The sequence below is a fragment of the Rhododendron vialii genome, chromosome 8a (assembly GCF_030253575.1).
Source record: "Rhododendron vialii isolate Sample 1 chromosome 8a, ASM3025357v1".
In the NCBI taxonomy this organism is placed as follows: Eukaryota; Viridiplantae; Streptophyta; class Magnoliopsida; order Ericales; family Ericaceae; genus Rhododendron; species Rhododendron vialii.
In genome coordinates, this window is record NC_080564.1 from 4117413 (window position 1) to 4133401 (window position 15989).

The 15989-nt window shown below is 41.8% G+C and overlaps 2 protein-coding genes across 3 annotated transcripts; one reads left to right on the plus strand and one right to left on the minus strand.

Annotated features, from left to right (window-relative positions):
* Positions 1–1443: 1443 nt before the first annotated feature.
* On the minus strand, positions 1444–5325 carry LOC131298453 (short-chain dehydrogenase reductase 2a-like). Of its 2 annotated transcripts, none has more exons than XM_058323930.1 (3): positions 4992–5325; positions 4684–4755; positions 1444–2465 (listed from the first exon to the last, which is right to left on the minus strand). In XM_058323930.1, exons 1-3 carry the CDS (start codon positions 5012–5014, stop codon positions 1661–1663), a joined length of 900 nt encoding a protein of 299 aa, XP_058179913.1. In that variant the 5' UTR covers positions 5015–5325; the 3' UTR covers positions 1444–1660. The 2 variants fall into 2 exon arrangements, with proteins under 2 accessions (XP_058179913.1, XP_058179912.1); XM_058323929.1 differs by having other exon boundaries at positions 1444–2468; positions 4992–5303.
* A 991-nt stretch (positions 5326–6316) lies between these two features.
* Positions 6317–11361, plus strand: LOC131298443 (transposon Tf2-1 polyprotein). The gene has a single exon (XM_058323916.1). It carries the CDS (start codon positions 6667–6669, stop codon positions 11038–11040), a length of 4374 nt encoding a protein of 1457 aa, XP_058179899.1. The 5' UTR covers positions 6317–6666; the 3' UTR covers positions 11041–11361.
* The last annotated feature ends 4628 nt before the right edge of the window (positions 11362–15989 follow it).

Here is a 15989-nt window from a genome sequence, read left to right on the forward strand (position 1 = left end):
CATTTGTCTGTACGTACGAATATACGTATATATATATATATATATTATGTATGTAGGTATTTCGATCGATGATGGTGGGTAGAGATAAAATTAGAGATAAGACACGTGTCACACATGCAACTCATTGTCAAAGGCACGTACGTAACGTACCGCTCACATTAAAATGAGAAGTTTTTTTTGGTGCCAGGCGGGTAGCACACACGTGGTACCCGTCGGCAATTCCATCCGTCAAAACGTATTTTAGACGGTCCGAATTTTAGAGAAAAAAGAGAGAGAGAGTGGTGGGGTGATGGAAGAAAGAGAGAATAAATCTGGACCATCCAAAACACGTCTGGACAGTTGAGATCGCCGACGGGTTACCGCCACGTGATACCCGCTTGGCAGCCAAAAATTTCTCCATGAAAATGCCAAAAAAATCATAGCTGTGCGTGGCCTCGCGGTTTATCTGGCGATGACAACAACTTGGCTGGACATCGGACATGAGCCATGAGGAGTTGGATTCACCCCCATGTGCCCTCGCAGAGCGGGCAGTCCCCCCCCAAGCTAACAAAACAAAAAACACATATATGTATAAAAGACTACAATACACACCTCTTATTTTGGTATGTATCATATGCATTTCTAAAAATGTTATGAATTATGGAGAAAATGTTACAAATCGTATTGCTAAAAAGTTACGAATCGTATAAAGGTTACAAGATATAATGAAAATGTTATGAATCATACTGCTGGAAGATTATGAATTCTAGAACAAAAGTTACGAAACACACTAAAATGTTATGAATGAACTATAAAATAGGTGCATATAGTACACTCTTTTAAGGGGTGTGTCCTATGTATATATGCATTACTAATGGTTCTCCAACCATTTTAAATAAACTTCGTAATCATTGCTAGGAGATTTGTAGTTAAGTTGTTTCCACTAAACTAAAAATTGTAGAAAATGAGTTAAGTGTTTAGTTTAGTGGAAGGAAATGTATTGGATGCATGTTTTAATTTAGCGGAAACAATTTAACTTTTAATAAAAAAAAATAGTTTAATATGAACAACTTAACTAAAGTCAAAATATTGCAGTGGAAACGAGACCTTACCCAATGAAAGGCAATTCGACGACATTTCCCTCGTTGTTTCCAACAATTAACCACACAATTCCTTAATCACAAGCATTTTTTTTTGTTAATCCTAATCTAAACTATCCTAGGACAATTGGGAGAAGGGATGGGGCTTACGGAAATCGAGCTCTGCCCGTGTGCATGGGAGTATGTAAGAGAGGCCAACTGCACTCCGTCCCACTTGCCCTTAAGCACAAACTTATTACTAACATTTTTCATTGAAAGAAAAACTTCTTACATAACCATTAGACCCTAATTACAACAAAGAGGAGGAACGCAGAATATTACGAAGTAACATGATTTTCACATCCTCTTTATTCCTTTGCACTCATTTCTTTTTTCCTTTATCCATGAAATTACAAACCTGTCCTTCCTTCTACAATATTAACTTTTTACATATGAGGGGCAATCTGATAACTTCAGTTGAATAAAGGAAAAAAAAGAAGAGTGCAAATCGATAAAAAAGGGGATTGTGAAAATCATTACAAAAGACAACAAGATAACGGCGAGATCGAATTTTAAAAACCAATAGCGAAACGACAAATATTTTACACGCTTTGATTAACCGTGGGAAATTCAAGGTTTTTAAAGCAAGTGAATCCTCCATCCACAAGAAGGTTATGACCCGTCACGTATTTTGCCTCATCAGATGCCAAATACAAGGCTGCCCGGGCCACATCAACCTCCTCACACTGGGCCCCTTTCAGGGCTCCCAGCCCGCGTATAAGATCAGCAGCCTGATCCTCCGTAAGGCCCGGAATCAAGCCCATAAACTGGCCCACTACCATCGGGGTCGGAATTGGGCTCGGAGATATGCAGTTGATCCGGACACCGTGTCTGCACAGCTCGCTTGCCACTGACTTGACAATCCCTGGTATGGTGAACTTCGATATGGTATAAGGGTGTGGGCCAAGCCCACCCATCAGCCCACTAATGCTTGCAGTGCACAAAATCGAGCCCGAGCCCGCGGGGATCATGACCCGGGCCGCATGCTTTATACCCGCGATCGTGCCCCGGATGTTGACCCGCATGACACGGTCGAAGTCGTCGAGATCCAGGTCGGCGATGCTTGGCGGGAGCACAGGACCGACTATTCCGGCATTGTTGTACATTATGTCAAGCCTTCTGTGACGAGCTATTGTGTTGTCTACGACTTCTGCCAGTTGAGACTCACTTGCCACATCACATGGTACAAAGTGGGCTTCTGGGCCAAGATCTTTCGCGGCTTTTGGGCCTAGTTGAGTGTCGATATCGGCAATAATGACTCGAGCTCCGTGCTGGATGAACTCGCTGGCCGTGGCTTTACCGAGACCACTTGCGCCACCCGTTATTAGGGCCACCTTTCCTTCTAGCCTGCTTTCACGTAAGAAGGTGATGTTTACGGAATGAGATAAGCACCACTTGCATATGCAACAAGAATATGATTTTTTGATCTTGAATTTATGACGTGATTTGTGAAAGAATAAGACAAGAAAATGAACTTAGAGACGAAGATTATGTCATTGCAAGTTAGATACGTATCTCATCATTACGAAACATATTACGTCGTTGCAAGTTAGATACACGTCTTGTCATTATGAAACATGTCATGTTTTTAACGAAGTGGTGTCAAAACTTTCCAAGAAGGAACCCAATAATTAACCTTATTTATTGCTTGTTATTTAGAAATGTTATTTTGAGCTCGAGTTTGCTTATTATCGTTGTGTGAAAAATTTCCACTCTTGAGTTAATATTGGTAAAAATTTAAGTTTTTCGTTAGATGGACTCCAAAAGGAAATATACTATCAAAGGCAAAACAAAAAGACTAGACTCCATTTCCATCACATGTAACAATGAATTTCTATTATCAATCACATGTACTCTATTATACTGTAAGTGAGCATGACATCCCCTGGTAGAGAACAACATCAAAATGCGAAACTCATCAATCCATTTAACTGGCCTAAACATGTCCACGTTGTTTTAAATGGGCTGAAAGGGCCGATCACTTTCTTGTTTGTTTTGAAACATAGGAGTATTTATCTCCCTAATTCATTTCATCTATGACTTTTAAATCATGCCGACATGTCAGTGCCGAAATTTTATATCTTGAATCTACCTCTTAGTCACATGATTCTTCAAAACTTCTTGCGCGACCACTCTCAATCCTCACACTGTGCTCGCGCTCTCAAAACTTATTACTCGTACAAATTTTTGTAGGTTAGGATGTACTATTTAAAAAAAAAGCGGCTTTAACTTGCATCTAAACCTATGCTTTCATATTGCTTTTCCCTTTCTATTCTGCAAGCCCATCTAGATCCAAAAAACAAAAAGGCAAATCCTACTCCTCATCTTGACTTCATTGGGTATATAAAAAGGAGAATGAGATCACAACTCCGATGATCATTAGAATATTGACCCTATGAACCGGAAATCCCGGCATGTATTCAGGGAGCATGTCGCATGTGCATGTCACCAGTCTGGCAAACACTATTCGATTTGTTTTCACCTTCTTTTTCACCTCATTTCCTCCACTCTTTGTTTTTTATTATCTCTCCCACTACCCCTTTTTGTAATCACGTTTGCATAAGATAAGACAGACACACGACCTTTTAAACTACCTAACAAAAAGATTCATAGATACTAAATTGGTGTAGGACATGCTTTTTGCTTAGCCATCGAAAAGCTTCTCATGACGAGAGAATAATGGGATCGACAGTGCATGCTGTCACAGCCCTGCCCCAGGAATAAGAACGAACAGCTGTCTTTTCCAGAATCCGAGACAAGGGGAGCTGAAGAAGAACCAAGGGGAGAGAATCCGAAAGGGATAGCTCAAGCCACAACAGGTGTGAACAGTAAATCTAGATATATTTTTAGCTCAAACTTGGTAATTTATTGGGATGAAGCCACAAGAGATTTTTCTCTTGTGAATCCCCTAATCCAAGCGTGTATGGCCGGTTTTGGCCGGACCAAAAAGAAGAATAGTAGAGGTGTGCATAAATTGACCAAGACATGCACCCTGACTCGAACCAATGAAAAAAAAAGGAAGAACCAAGCGAAGACAAAAAGAACACAAAATGCACTGATTTGCTATATCTTAGCAGAATTTCAAATTCAAATAATTAAATCAAATCAAGTTTAATTTTTTTAGTGCAGATTAAATGACATGAGAGATGTTATAGACTTAAAAAAAAAAAATTTGAATTTTTCATATTTCCATAATTTTTGGACTTGAATTTTGATGGAAAATATGTCAAATAATGACCCTTCCACAGCCAATATAGCAACGGACGGAGTTGTTAGTGATTAAAGGGTCATCAAATTGGACCATCTTTGCACAATATGATACTAACAAAATCGAGAAAACATACTCGCTAAATTATGCTTTTATTGTCGGAGCAAAACCTCTGTTTATAGGGACATTCTATATAGACTTCAGATCGTGTTGTTTCAACTTCCTAATTGCATTTCACTACCATTAACTCAGAAGTACCGATTTATTGTCACAACGCACATCGAAAAAACGGCCGCAAATTATAGTAGCACCCAAAGTAAATTACGCGAGAAACATTTACAGAGGTGATGAACTGACCTTCTACTAGTGGTGGAAGAAAAACACCGGAGGCCTTTTTGGAAAACGCCATTGGAGATCAACTTCAGGTCTCTGTGGAAACGAACACAAATATATAGTAACAGAATCAGAATGTTACGGTGCAGCTGAATTGGATCGAGTAATCATCAAAAAGTCTATGAACACTACTCCGAACAAAACTGCGTTTAGGAGTCGAGCCGTTCGATGTATGCCCGTCCACGTGCATCATCGAATGGCTTTGCAATTTTGTGTCTGAAGTTGTGTTTTAATTAAGCTGAGGAATTATGAGTTTCTACGGGGTTAATTACCTGCTTAATAACTTGATAAGCATGTCGTCGTTGGCCTGAAGAGATATCGGAGACAAAGCGTTGACCTCCGACGGATCTGGGATTAAAATCAGATCGATCGACTACAGTATGAAGTTCGAAGTAGTACTGTGTCGATATAGTAGATCAGATGCGAAGAGAGAGAGAGAGAGAGAGAGAAAAAAAAAGAGGGGGTGGGGGCCTGGGGGGGGATTTATGGGAGGAAGAGGGAAACGGCTGTGAAATTGAATTGGACGCGAATCTCCATGCAAGTGTGAGCGAGGAAATGAACAGGATGAACAAAACACGCCACCACCACCTTCTTTCTGTGAATAATAATGCATAGTATAGCGACCCCATCCTATTTAATGACCCGACGTGATTGGCAAACGGAATGGAGACGGGGGCAAACGGAGTTGAGACGGAATTGTATGGGCTCGCGGGATGTATGAAGTCCACCGGGCCTGACACCAGCTTTGTGGCCCATTCAAATATGATAGAAATATGGGTTATAGGTCCAAATTGCAAAGTTCATAATGTAAATGCTAAGGAAATGAAATCTTTAATTTTTTTCGTTTTGTATATTTTGTTGATCTTTTCTGAATTTTTGTTACATTTGCGTCTTGTTTTTTAAATTAATTATTTGTATTGACGAGAGGAGTCTAAAAAGTAGGAAAAAAAATAAGAACAAGTCTGATTATCTAATATGCACCCCACTTTTTACGTGGGTGAATAAAAGTACACTTCCCAAAACGGGATGTAGCTATCCCACAATACTCCCAAAAATTGCTGCAAAAAGAACTAAGTTGTTTGCGAGTAGCTCGAGGTTGGACTTGACTTGTCTAGTAATCGAGTCAAGTTCGAGCTTGAGTTTTTGATTTGTTTGGTAAATGACCCGAGGTCCAAACTATAAAGTTCAATTCGACTCGTTTGTATGGGTTCAGCTCATTTATAGAGACTCGTTTAACAAAATGAAGCAAACTAGACTCAATTACAAAGAAGCAAGATCTTCTTTTCTTTTCTTTTCTTTTTTTCCCGCATTTAGAAGCAAGATCTGAGTGCGTCTACTTCTACCATATCAAAGTGATTAGTAGGGCCATGAGCCCATACAAGAGAAGGGTCATAAGAAATGGCCCATAGTTAGGCCACAGTGCTCGTGTTCTTACCACGACATATGCTGAAGGCCCAAAACTCAATTTACCCATACGCTGAGTGTCGCTGTTTTACGAATAAGCAACCCCTTTGGATACGGCAAATGAGAATCCAAAACCAATTAAAGTTGGAGAGAGAGAACCCCCCAATTATTTTGATAGGTGAGGTGGTGGCCGTGTTATTAGGTCATAATTGAAGGAGTTATTTTGTAATTAGCTCAAAGTTGCGAACCTGTTAGTAACGTCGGTGGAATCTGTTGAATAAAGGAGTTAGGGATTGAGGGGGGAAATCAATTAGACGGTTATCGATTCTCTTTCTTCTCCCTCGTCTCTCCATCTCTCTCTTGCATCTCTTTTTCCTTGTAACTCTTCTTCTTCTCCATTGTAATTCCTGGACTTTTGTAATCGATTCTCCATTAATAAAACCCGGAATTAGTCGAGTTTCCATTACATTTCTGTACAAAAGTTTATCATTTGGTATCAAAGCCAGGTTTTTCCTCGGACACTCACCGCCAATCTATTTCACCATGGCTGAAGGAACTCGTTTACAAGATATCAAACGCTTGGAGGAATCAATCCGACTTCTGAGAGAAAATTCTGAAAAGCATGTGGAAACGATGGCCGGAATCAAAGATTTCATCACAGCTTTGAGTTTGAAGTACGACCAACTTGCAGAAAAGGTAAACCCTAACCCAAGTATACCTTCAACTGTTGTTCCCTCCACTATTTCTCCTGCTTTGGTCAATACGAATACCTTGTGGCAATCAAGATTTACAAAATTGGAGTTTCCAAAGTTTTTTGGAGAAGATCCAGAGGGTTGGGTTTACAAAAGTGAGAAGTTTTTTGAATTCAATGGCATTGAAGAATCTCAGAAAGTCAAATTAGCTTCTATTCATTTGGAAGAAAAGGCTTTGCACTGGTTTAGGTGGTTTGAGAAATCTCACACCTTACGCACTTGGAAAGATTTCACTTGGGCCATCCAAAATAGATTTGGGGATAACTTGTATGAAGATGCTATGGGTCAACTCTCTAAACTGAGGCAAACAACCAGTGTGAAGACTTATCAGGAGAAGTTTGAGGAACTAGCAAACAAAACTACTGGCCTACCTGAAACTTTTTTCATTAGTTGCTTCATTAGTGGTCTTAAAGATGAAATCAAGGGTGGGGTGCAAATGTTTCAACCCAGGACGATATCCCAAGCCATGAGCTTAGCCAAATTGCAAGAAGAAACCATGGAAGCCATGAATAAGAAACCCAAGTTTATACCCCGAAACATCACAACTAGCGCTGCACCTGTTGTGACCCCTAGACCCCTAGAATCTGCTTTACCAATTCGAAGGTTCACTCAAAAAGAAATTGAGGAGAAAAAGCAAAAGGGGCTTTGTTTTGGCTGTGATGAAAAATATTTTAGAGGTCATATATGCAAAAAGAAACAACTATTTCTATTAGAAGCAGAAGATGAAGAAGGGGCGTGGGAAGCAAGTGGTGCCGAGGGTCCGTCACTCGTAGAACCAGTAGATGCTCAAGAAGAACCCATCATTTCTGTTCATGCATTGTCCGGGACTCTAGCTTATCGGACTATGAGATTGAAAGGGGAAGTAAAGAGGCATCCCATTACTATTTTGATAGACTCTGGGAGTACTCACAATTTTTTGGACCCAGCTGTGGCTAAGAGAACTGGGTTGAATGTACAATTGACATCTCCATTAACTGTTGTAGTGGCCGATGGAACCAAGCTTCAGAGCAAGGCAGCAATCAAGGGTTTTCAGTGGAGTATGCAGGGCACTCAGTTTTTTGCTAATGTGAGATTGTTACCACTCGGAGGTTGTGATATGGTATTGGGAGTACAATGGTTATCTACTCTAGGGCCTGTTTTATGGGATTTCCAGAATCTACAAATGGAATTCACAGTGGGCGGGGAAAAATATGTGTTGCGAGGAGGTAATTCCGTGGAAGTGCAGCAAGTTTCATCTCACTCCATGCAACATGTCCTAAAGAAGAATGTCCATGGTATGCTGGCCCAGTTGTGTAGTTTACAGCCAACTTTGTCTTCTGAGGTACCTTCTGATATTACTCAAATCTTGCAAGAATTTTCTAATGTTTTTAGTCTACCCAAGGAACTCCCTCCACAGAGGTCCCATGACCACAAAATTCCCCTAAAACCTGGTAACCAACCACCAAACATAAGACCATACAGATACCCCCACATACAGAAAAACGAAATTGAAAAATTGGTTCAAGAGATGCTGGAAACAGGTGTCATTAAACATAGTGTGAGTCCGTTCTCTTCCCCAGTTTTGTTGGTCAAAAAGAAGGACCACACTTGGCGTATGTGCATCGATTACAGGGCTCTCAATAAAGATACTATTAAAGACAAATTTCCCATTCCGATAATTGATGAGTTACTTGATGAACTCCATGGAGCGCAATTTTATTCCAAACTCGACTTGAGATCTGGATACCATCAGATTAGAATGCACCCATCCGATGTGGAGAAAACAGCTTTTAGGACACACGAAGGACATTATGAATTTCTCGTCATGCCATTCGGTTTGACCAATGCTCCATCAACTTTTCAGAGTTTAATGAATGAGGTATTCCGGCCTTTTTTGAGGAAATTTGTGTTGGTGTTTTTTGATGATATTCTGGTTTATAGTAAAACTTGGTCAGACCATTTGCTTCACTTGAACAAAACCTTGTCCAAACTCAGAGACCATCAGTTGTTTGCTAAAATGTCCAAGTGTGCTTTTGGCCAAACTCAAGTGGAATATTTAGGCCATGTTATTAGTGGACAAGGAGTAGCTGCAGATCCCTCTAAAATTGAGAGTATGACTTCTTGGCCTCGACCACTAACACTTAAAGCCTTGAGGGGATTCTTGGGCCTCACCGGTTACTACAGAAGATTCATCAAAGATTATGGTAAGGTCAGTAAACCTCTCACAGATTTGCTGAAACGTGATGCCTTTAAATGGTCTGCATCTGCTGACGTAGCTTTCCAACAGTTGAAACTACTCATGTCCTCTACACCAGTCTTAGCCTTGCCTAACTACAACAAACCCTTTATTTTGGAGTGTGATGCTTCTGGAAAAGGAGTGGGAGCAGTTTTAATGCAGGAAGGCCAAGCGATAGCCTTCTTTAGTAAGGCTTTGTCTCCTAAAAACTTGGGTCTTTCTACCTACGAAAAAGAATTGCTGGCAGTGGTTATGGCAGTCACTAAATGGAGGCATTATTTGCTCGGACGACATTTTTTGATACGAACTGATCATCAAAGTTTGAAATTTTTATTGGAGCAAAGGGTAACCACCATTTTACAACAGAAATGGTTATCCAAACTTTTAGGCTTCGACTATGAGATAGTGTATAAATGTGGGAAGGAAAATAGGGCTGCTGATGCTCTTTCTAGAAGGATGGAAGAGGAGCTAGTGTTCGTTGACGATTCTGCAAATGTTTGTGCTTTGTCAGTGGTGGTGTGTGGATGGGTGAGCGAATTACAGACCAGTTGGCAACAAGATCCAGAGATCCAGAAATTAATCGCTGCTTTGATTCAAGACCCCCAGTCTCACCCTCAATACACTTGGCAACACAACATGTTGTACTATAAGACTCGGTTAGTGGTTGGTAAATTGCAATCTTTCAGACAAAAACTGATCCTTGAACACCATGGAACACCTACTGGGGGCCACTCTGGAGGCGAGAGAACTTATAGAAGGTTGAAGCAAGGGTTCTATTGGAAGGGTATGCAGAAAGATGTCCTAACCTATGTCTCTGAATGTGATGTTTGCCAACAAAACAAATATGAAACAGTAGCCTCTCCTGGCTTATTGCAGCCCCTACCAGTTCCACACCGACTATGGAGTGACATCTCTATGGATTTCATTGAAGGGCTACCAAGTGCCTCAAACAAATCCGTGGTGTTGGTAGTGGTTGATAGACTCAGTAAATATGCCCATTTTATCCCACTCCAACATCCTTACACTGCCTCTTCGGTAGCTCAAGCTTTTCTGGATAATGTGTTCAAGTTGCATGGCCTGCCCACTTCAATTGTATCAGATAGGGACTCAGTTTTCACTAGTAAATTTTGGAAGGCATTGTTCCAGCTTCAGGGCACCCAACTAAGTTTGAGCTCTGCTTATCACCCTCAATCTGATGGGCAAACAGAGGTTGTTAATAGGTGTATAGAGGGTTACTTGAGATGCATCTCTGGTGACCGACCTAAGTCTTGGGCACAATGGTTGCCTATGGCTGAGTGGTGGTATAACACTACTTTTCACATTTCTACTGGAGTTACTCCCTATGAAGCTTTATATGGTCAAAGCCCACCAAGTCATAAGTATTATACTCCTGGTGGCACATCGGTGGCTGCTGCCGATGCTTTACTTCAAGATAGAGATGCCGCTTTGCGGCTACTCAAGGAGCATTTAGCTCATTCCCAAAACAGAATGAAGCAACAAGCAGATCTTCATAGGACTGAAAGGGAGTTTACTGTTGGTGACTGGGTATATCTACGTCTGCAGCCTTATAAACAGGCCTCTGTGGCTTTGCGTAAGAACATCAAGTTAGCCCCAAAATTTTTTGGTCCTTTCCAGGTCATTCAAAGGATTGGGCCTGTTGCTTACAAGCTGAATTTACCTCCTCAGTCAAAAATCCACCCAGTTTTTCATGTTTCTTTGCTCAAGAAAAAGCTAGGCACGAGGGTGGTGGCTCATCCTACATTACCCCCTACGGATGCTGCAGGTCAGTTGATTGTGGAACCTGTGGCTATTTTGGATAGACAGCTGATCCGGCGTCATAATAGGCCTCATGCTTTGGTGCTGGTTCAATGGGCTAATACAGTTCCGGAAGATGCTTCATGGGAGTCTTGGCTGGACTTGCAGGCTCGTTTTCCTCATTTCAGACCTTGAGGACAAGGTCCTTTTAAGGATGGGGGAATGATAGGTGAGGTGGTGGCCGTGTTATTAGGTCATAATTGAAGGAGTTATTTTGTAATTAGCTCAAAGTTGCGAACCTGTTAGTAACGTCGGTGGAATCTGTTGAATAAAGGAGTTAGGGATTGAGGGGGGAAATCAGTTAGACGGTTATCGATTCTCTTTCTTCTCCCTCGTCTCTCCATCTCTCTCTTGCATCTCTTTTTCCTTGTAACTCTTCTTCTTCTCCATTGTAATTCCTGGACTTTTGTAATCGATTCTCCATTAATAAAACCCGGAATTAGTCGAGTTTCCATTACATTTCTGTACAAAAGTTTATCATTACTCTTTTGATAACATGTCGAGGAATATGCTACTCCTGCTTCGCTGGGATTCTCCGCCTTCTGTCTTCTTTAGTATATATAACTGCCACTCTCCCGCGGAGCTCCGCCACTGGTTTACCGCGGTGCCCAACTTGCCGTCCGAGTTTTGCTCTATAATGGCTGGAGCTGGGGGGGGGGGGAGCAGCGTGCTGCTGGGCCCAGTTTTTGGGCCCACTCCGGTCTCGCTCCGATGATCGGAATCGTTCATTTTATAGAACTCGTCAAGTAGAACAACCATGCAAAAAATCAGCTTAATTGGATACTATTAAGTGCCTGATCGGAACCTTTTTATGTTGAAAAGAATGGACCCGAAACACTGGATCAAATCCACCGTAACCCATGGACCGAGAGTAATATGGGCTCTGATTAGGCATTTAACGATATCCAATTAAGCTGATTTTTTGCAAGGTTATTCTACTCGACGAGCTCTACAAAATGAAAGATTCAGATCATCGGAGCAAGACCGGAGTGGGCCCAGAATCGGGCACAGCAGCCCCCCCGCTTCCATAATTGCTCCCAAGAGTGGATGGTGATTGAGATTGGTTTTTTTTAATTAGTTAAAGAGCACGTTGGTTGGCCCGAACACCAAAGTTATCTAAAAGAAAGTAAACAAAATTTACTACCTCTAATTGTGAAAGAATGACTTGTTTCGTAAAACGAAAAATGAATACTCCAAAAATAAAAAACTTTAACAAAACGGAGCTAAATATTGCATTGATGTACTGGGGATACTATACATATTTTGGTCATGGTGATCTTTGACACTCATACATATCATGGTTACGTTGTTCTTAACTCCCTCACCAATCACACAATACACCGTGAAACACATGATCTAAAATCATGTAGAGGGCTATACGGTCATGTCCCAAAATCTTAGTTACGTAATTCTTCAAAATGTCATGCTCTCAATTCTCGCTCTTGCAAATTTTAGTAGTTTGAGACGTAATTGAATGACGCTTTCACGCTTCCGCTTCTGCGAGTGTACGGGATTTACGTGACTTAGATCTCAACGACGCTCATCAAATATTGTGTGAGTTCCATCATTAAATCCTATGAGGTCCATCAAATAACTTACAGCCTGCAAACCAAGGGGCAATCCAAACTCCATCTCAGGATTTCGATGTTGTAAATGTTGCGGAAATAAGGATCAAACCAAAAAAAAAACACAAAGAAACACACACACCCAATTGAACACAGAGACAACGGATTTACGTGGTTCCCCAAAATCGGGTACGTCCACGGGGGGGCAGCTGAATTATATTTAGGAGGAGGAGGATTACAAATCACTCTAACTCACACTCACTCACAGACTGATACAAATGCATACATATGCAGCTCTCAAACTCTCTCTGATTTTTCCATTCTCTGGTCTCTCACTCAAGAGAGATACCCTTGCAGAAAACCAAAGGCCTTCAATTTATAGGCCATTCAAAGAATGGCTGTCATGCCATTTTCAACAAAGGCTGCTCTCAGCAGCCCATGTGGTTCAACAAAGGTTCAACAAAGGCTGCAGGCTGCTCTCAGCAGCCCATGTGGAGAATTATTGTCAATTATCAACAATCTCCACCTTGACGACAATTCTCCAAAAGTCCGATGCTGCCCCAAACACAATCCAAAAACAGAACAAACAGACTCTCTACAAACTCGAACAAACAAAGAGAGACAAGAGAGCAAACTATAGAAGCAAACAACAGTGCTCTCAAAACAGAACAAACAAACAGACTGACTGCAGATAACAGATGCTCTTAACAAATTCAGAATACCGGAACAAACCAACAGAAGAGCCAGATTTTCGAAGTCTTCGAGTAAACTTCAGAACAGATTCGGACAAGTCGCGCGACAACTCAAAAGTCCCGGCAACAGATTCATATACAAATTCAGATGCTTGACCCACATCAAGCCAAATGCTCAACCTCGATTGAGCCAGGCGCCCCAGAGGCGCATGCACCCCGAAGGTGCTTAACATTGAATCAGGTGGACTGAGCTTGAACCACCATCAAACTCACTCCCAATAACTTCAGCGGACAGATCTGCAGTAGATTCAAAATCAAATTCCCCAATAACGGTGGCAGCTCCACCTTCAGCTTTACTCCCTTCAAGGAAGTATAGGTTGTTGCGTCGGATGCCTCTCATCACAACCAGATTCTTTGAACTAATCTCGAGAGCTCCACCTTGCACAGAAATCACTAAACCTGTGGACTCTAAAGCTCCCAAAGAGATGAGATTTTGCTTCAGGTTCGGGACATACCGAACATCAGACAAAACAAATACAGATTCATCATACAAAAACAAGCTGATTTTACCTATCCCCATAGTCTTACAGGCATGGCCATTGCCCATAATAACTGAATCTCCATCCAACTCCTTGAAGCTGGAGAACAAGTCCTTGTTGGGACACATATGATAGGTACAACCAGAATCAAATATCCAGTTATCAGGATGGATAGCTAATGATGAACTGACAAGAGCAACATCTTCATCCTCCATAAAAATAATGTTGGCGTTGGAATCCTCTGTGTCCTTCACTTTCTTTAGTGTTGGACAATCTGCCTTCCAATGCCCTTTCTGACGACAATACGCACATACATCTTTCGGAATGCGGAATTGAGGGGCTCCTCTCGATTGGGGCCGAGAGTTGCCTCTCACAATCAGAGCTTCAGTTGTCGTGTCCCTGTGAGTCTCCTTGTCTTTCCTGCGATACTCATTATTGATCAAAGCATTGGACACGATTTCAAACTTAATCTCTTCTTTACCATACAACAGAGTAGTGATCAGGTGATCATACTCATCAGGAAGAGAATTCAGCAGCAGCAGTGCCTTATCCTCGTCAAGGATATTGGCATCCAGATTCTGTAGATCAGCAAGTATCTTATTGAACTCATTTAAGTGTTCAATCATCGGGGTACCTGCACGGTGCTGGAAACGGAAGAGCTTCTTCTTCAGGTAGAGGCGGTTCTCTACGCTTTTGGTCATGAACTTATCCTCGAGCTTTTTCCATAATTCTTTAGCCCTCGTCTCCTTCATAACAGAATACTTCTGATCTTTTGCAAGACACAAACGGATTGTGCCGCAAGCTTGGCGATTCAATCTATCCCAGTCTTTCTCCACCATATCATTGGGCTTATCCTCCAATGCAATATCCAACTCTTGTTGGATCAATACATCCTTCACCTCGCACTGCCACATGCCAAAGTTATTGGTGCCATCGAATTTCTCCACCTCGAACTTGGCATTGGACACCGTTGTCCTCCGCATAGAGCCTATAGAGGGCTCGGTGACAACTTTTTCAGATGCTTCGGCCATCGGGACTCCTTAGGAAAAATCCCCGAAAAAGAACCGTCGCTCAGAAACGCTAATAGCGTTTATAGGCTGCGTTGAACTATAGCAGCAACTTTTGGAGAGGAATCACGCAAAACAAAGTGTACGGTTGGATCTGGGACGTCGAGATAGTCAAAAATTAACTACTCACACGCTGAAATCGGAATAAGAATGGCTCTGGAATCGCGAAAACAAAACGTAGTCGGCTGACTAGGTGCGGCTGACTGGACTGATCAAAACTAGCTGGTCAAAAAACGTCGAAGAGTAAATTGACCGGTCAAACGTCTTCTAATGAACCAACAAGCAGGTACAGGAAGCAGATTCAGCTTCTTCTTTAACCTTTGGACAAAGCGTGAACACACGCTAACTAGCCTTACACGCTCCACGATTGAACGGCGCGTGGGAGGTAGTTACTGCTCCGATTGAGATGGGTTTTACACCAATCTCTTCGTATCGACGATACGAACGGGATGAACAGATCAGATCAAGTTTTCAACCAGTTTCGAAAACCTGCAATTTCGGACAGAGAACAAAAAATGGCGGTGGTTTCGCAAGTTTTGGTTCCCTAGTGCTCTGATACCATTTGTTGCGGAAATAAGGATCAAACCAAAAAAAAAACACAAAGAAACACACACACCCAATTGAACACAGAGACAACGGATTTACGTGGTTCCCCAAAATCGGGTACGTCCACGGGGGGGCAGCTGAATTATATTTAGGAGGAGGAGGATTACAAATCACTCTAACTCACACTCACTCACAGACTGATACAAATGCATACATATGCAGCTCTCAAACTCTCTCTGATTTTTCCATTCTCTGGTCTCTCACTCAAGAGAGATACCCTTGCAGAAAACCAAAGGCCTTCAATTTATAGGCCATTCAAAGAATGGCTGTCATGCCATTTTCAACAAAGGCTGCTCTCAGCAGCCCATGTGGTTCAACAAAGGTTCAACAAAGGCTGCAGGCTGCTCTCAGCAGCCCATGTGGAGAATTATTGTCAATTATCAACAGTAAATTCTCCAGCGAGAATAGAAACTCATCTTGTGCTTCAGGATCCAATGGTGAGGAATCTCGGGATTAAGCGAATAATGGCCTCTGGGGACAATGATTCGAGGAATGGAGGTCATCGGGTCTAAGTGGAATAGGGTTGTTAGGAACGTCAATTCTGATAATGCCCATCGTCGCGTGGCTAGTCAACCTAAGCACAAAACTCGTAAGAGAAAAATCGAGACTCAAGGA

Coding starts and splice junctions, on each gene's coding strand:
- LOC131298453 (XM_058323929.1), bottom strand. CDS start 5,014: ATGCTTATCAAGTTATTAAGCAG. Junction 4,756..4,991: donor CTTATCAAGTTATTAAGCAG/GTAATTAACCCC, acceptor TCGTTTCCACAG/AGACCTGAAGTTGATCTCCA. Junction 2,469..4,683: donor TCTTCCACCACTAGTAGAAG/GTCAGTTCATCA, acceptor CTTACGTGAAAG/CAGGCTAGAAGGAAAGGTGG.
- LOC131298443 (XM_058323916.1), top strand. CDS start 6,667: ATGGCTGAAGGAACTCGTTTACAAGATATCAAACGCTTGGAGGAATCA.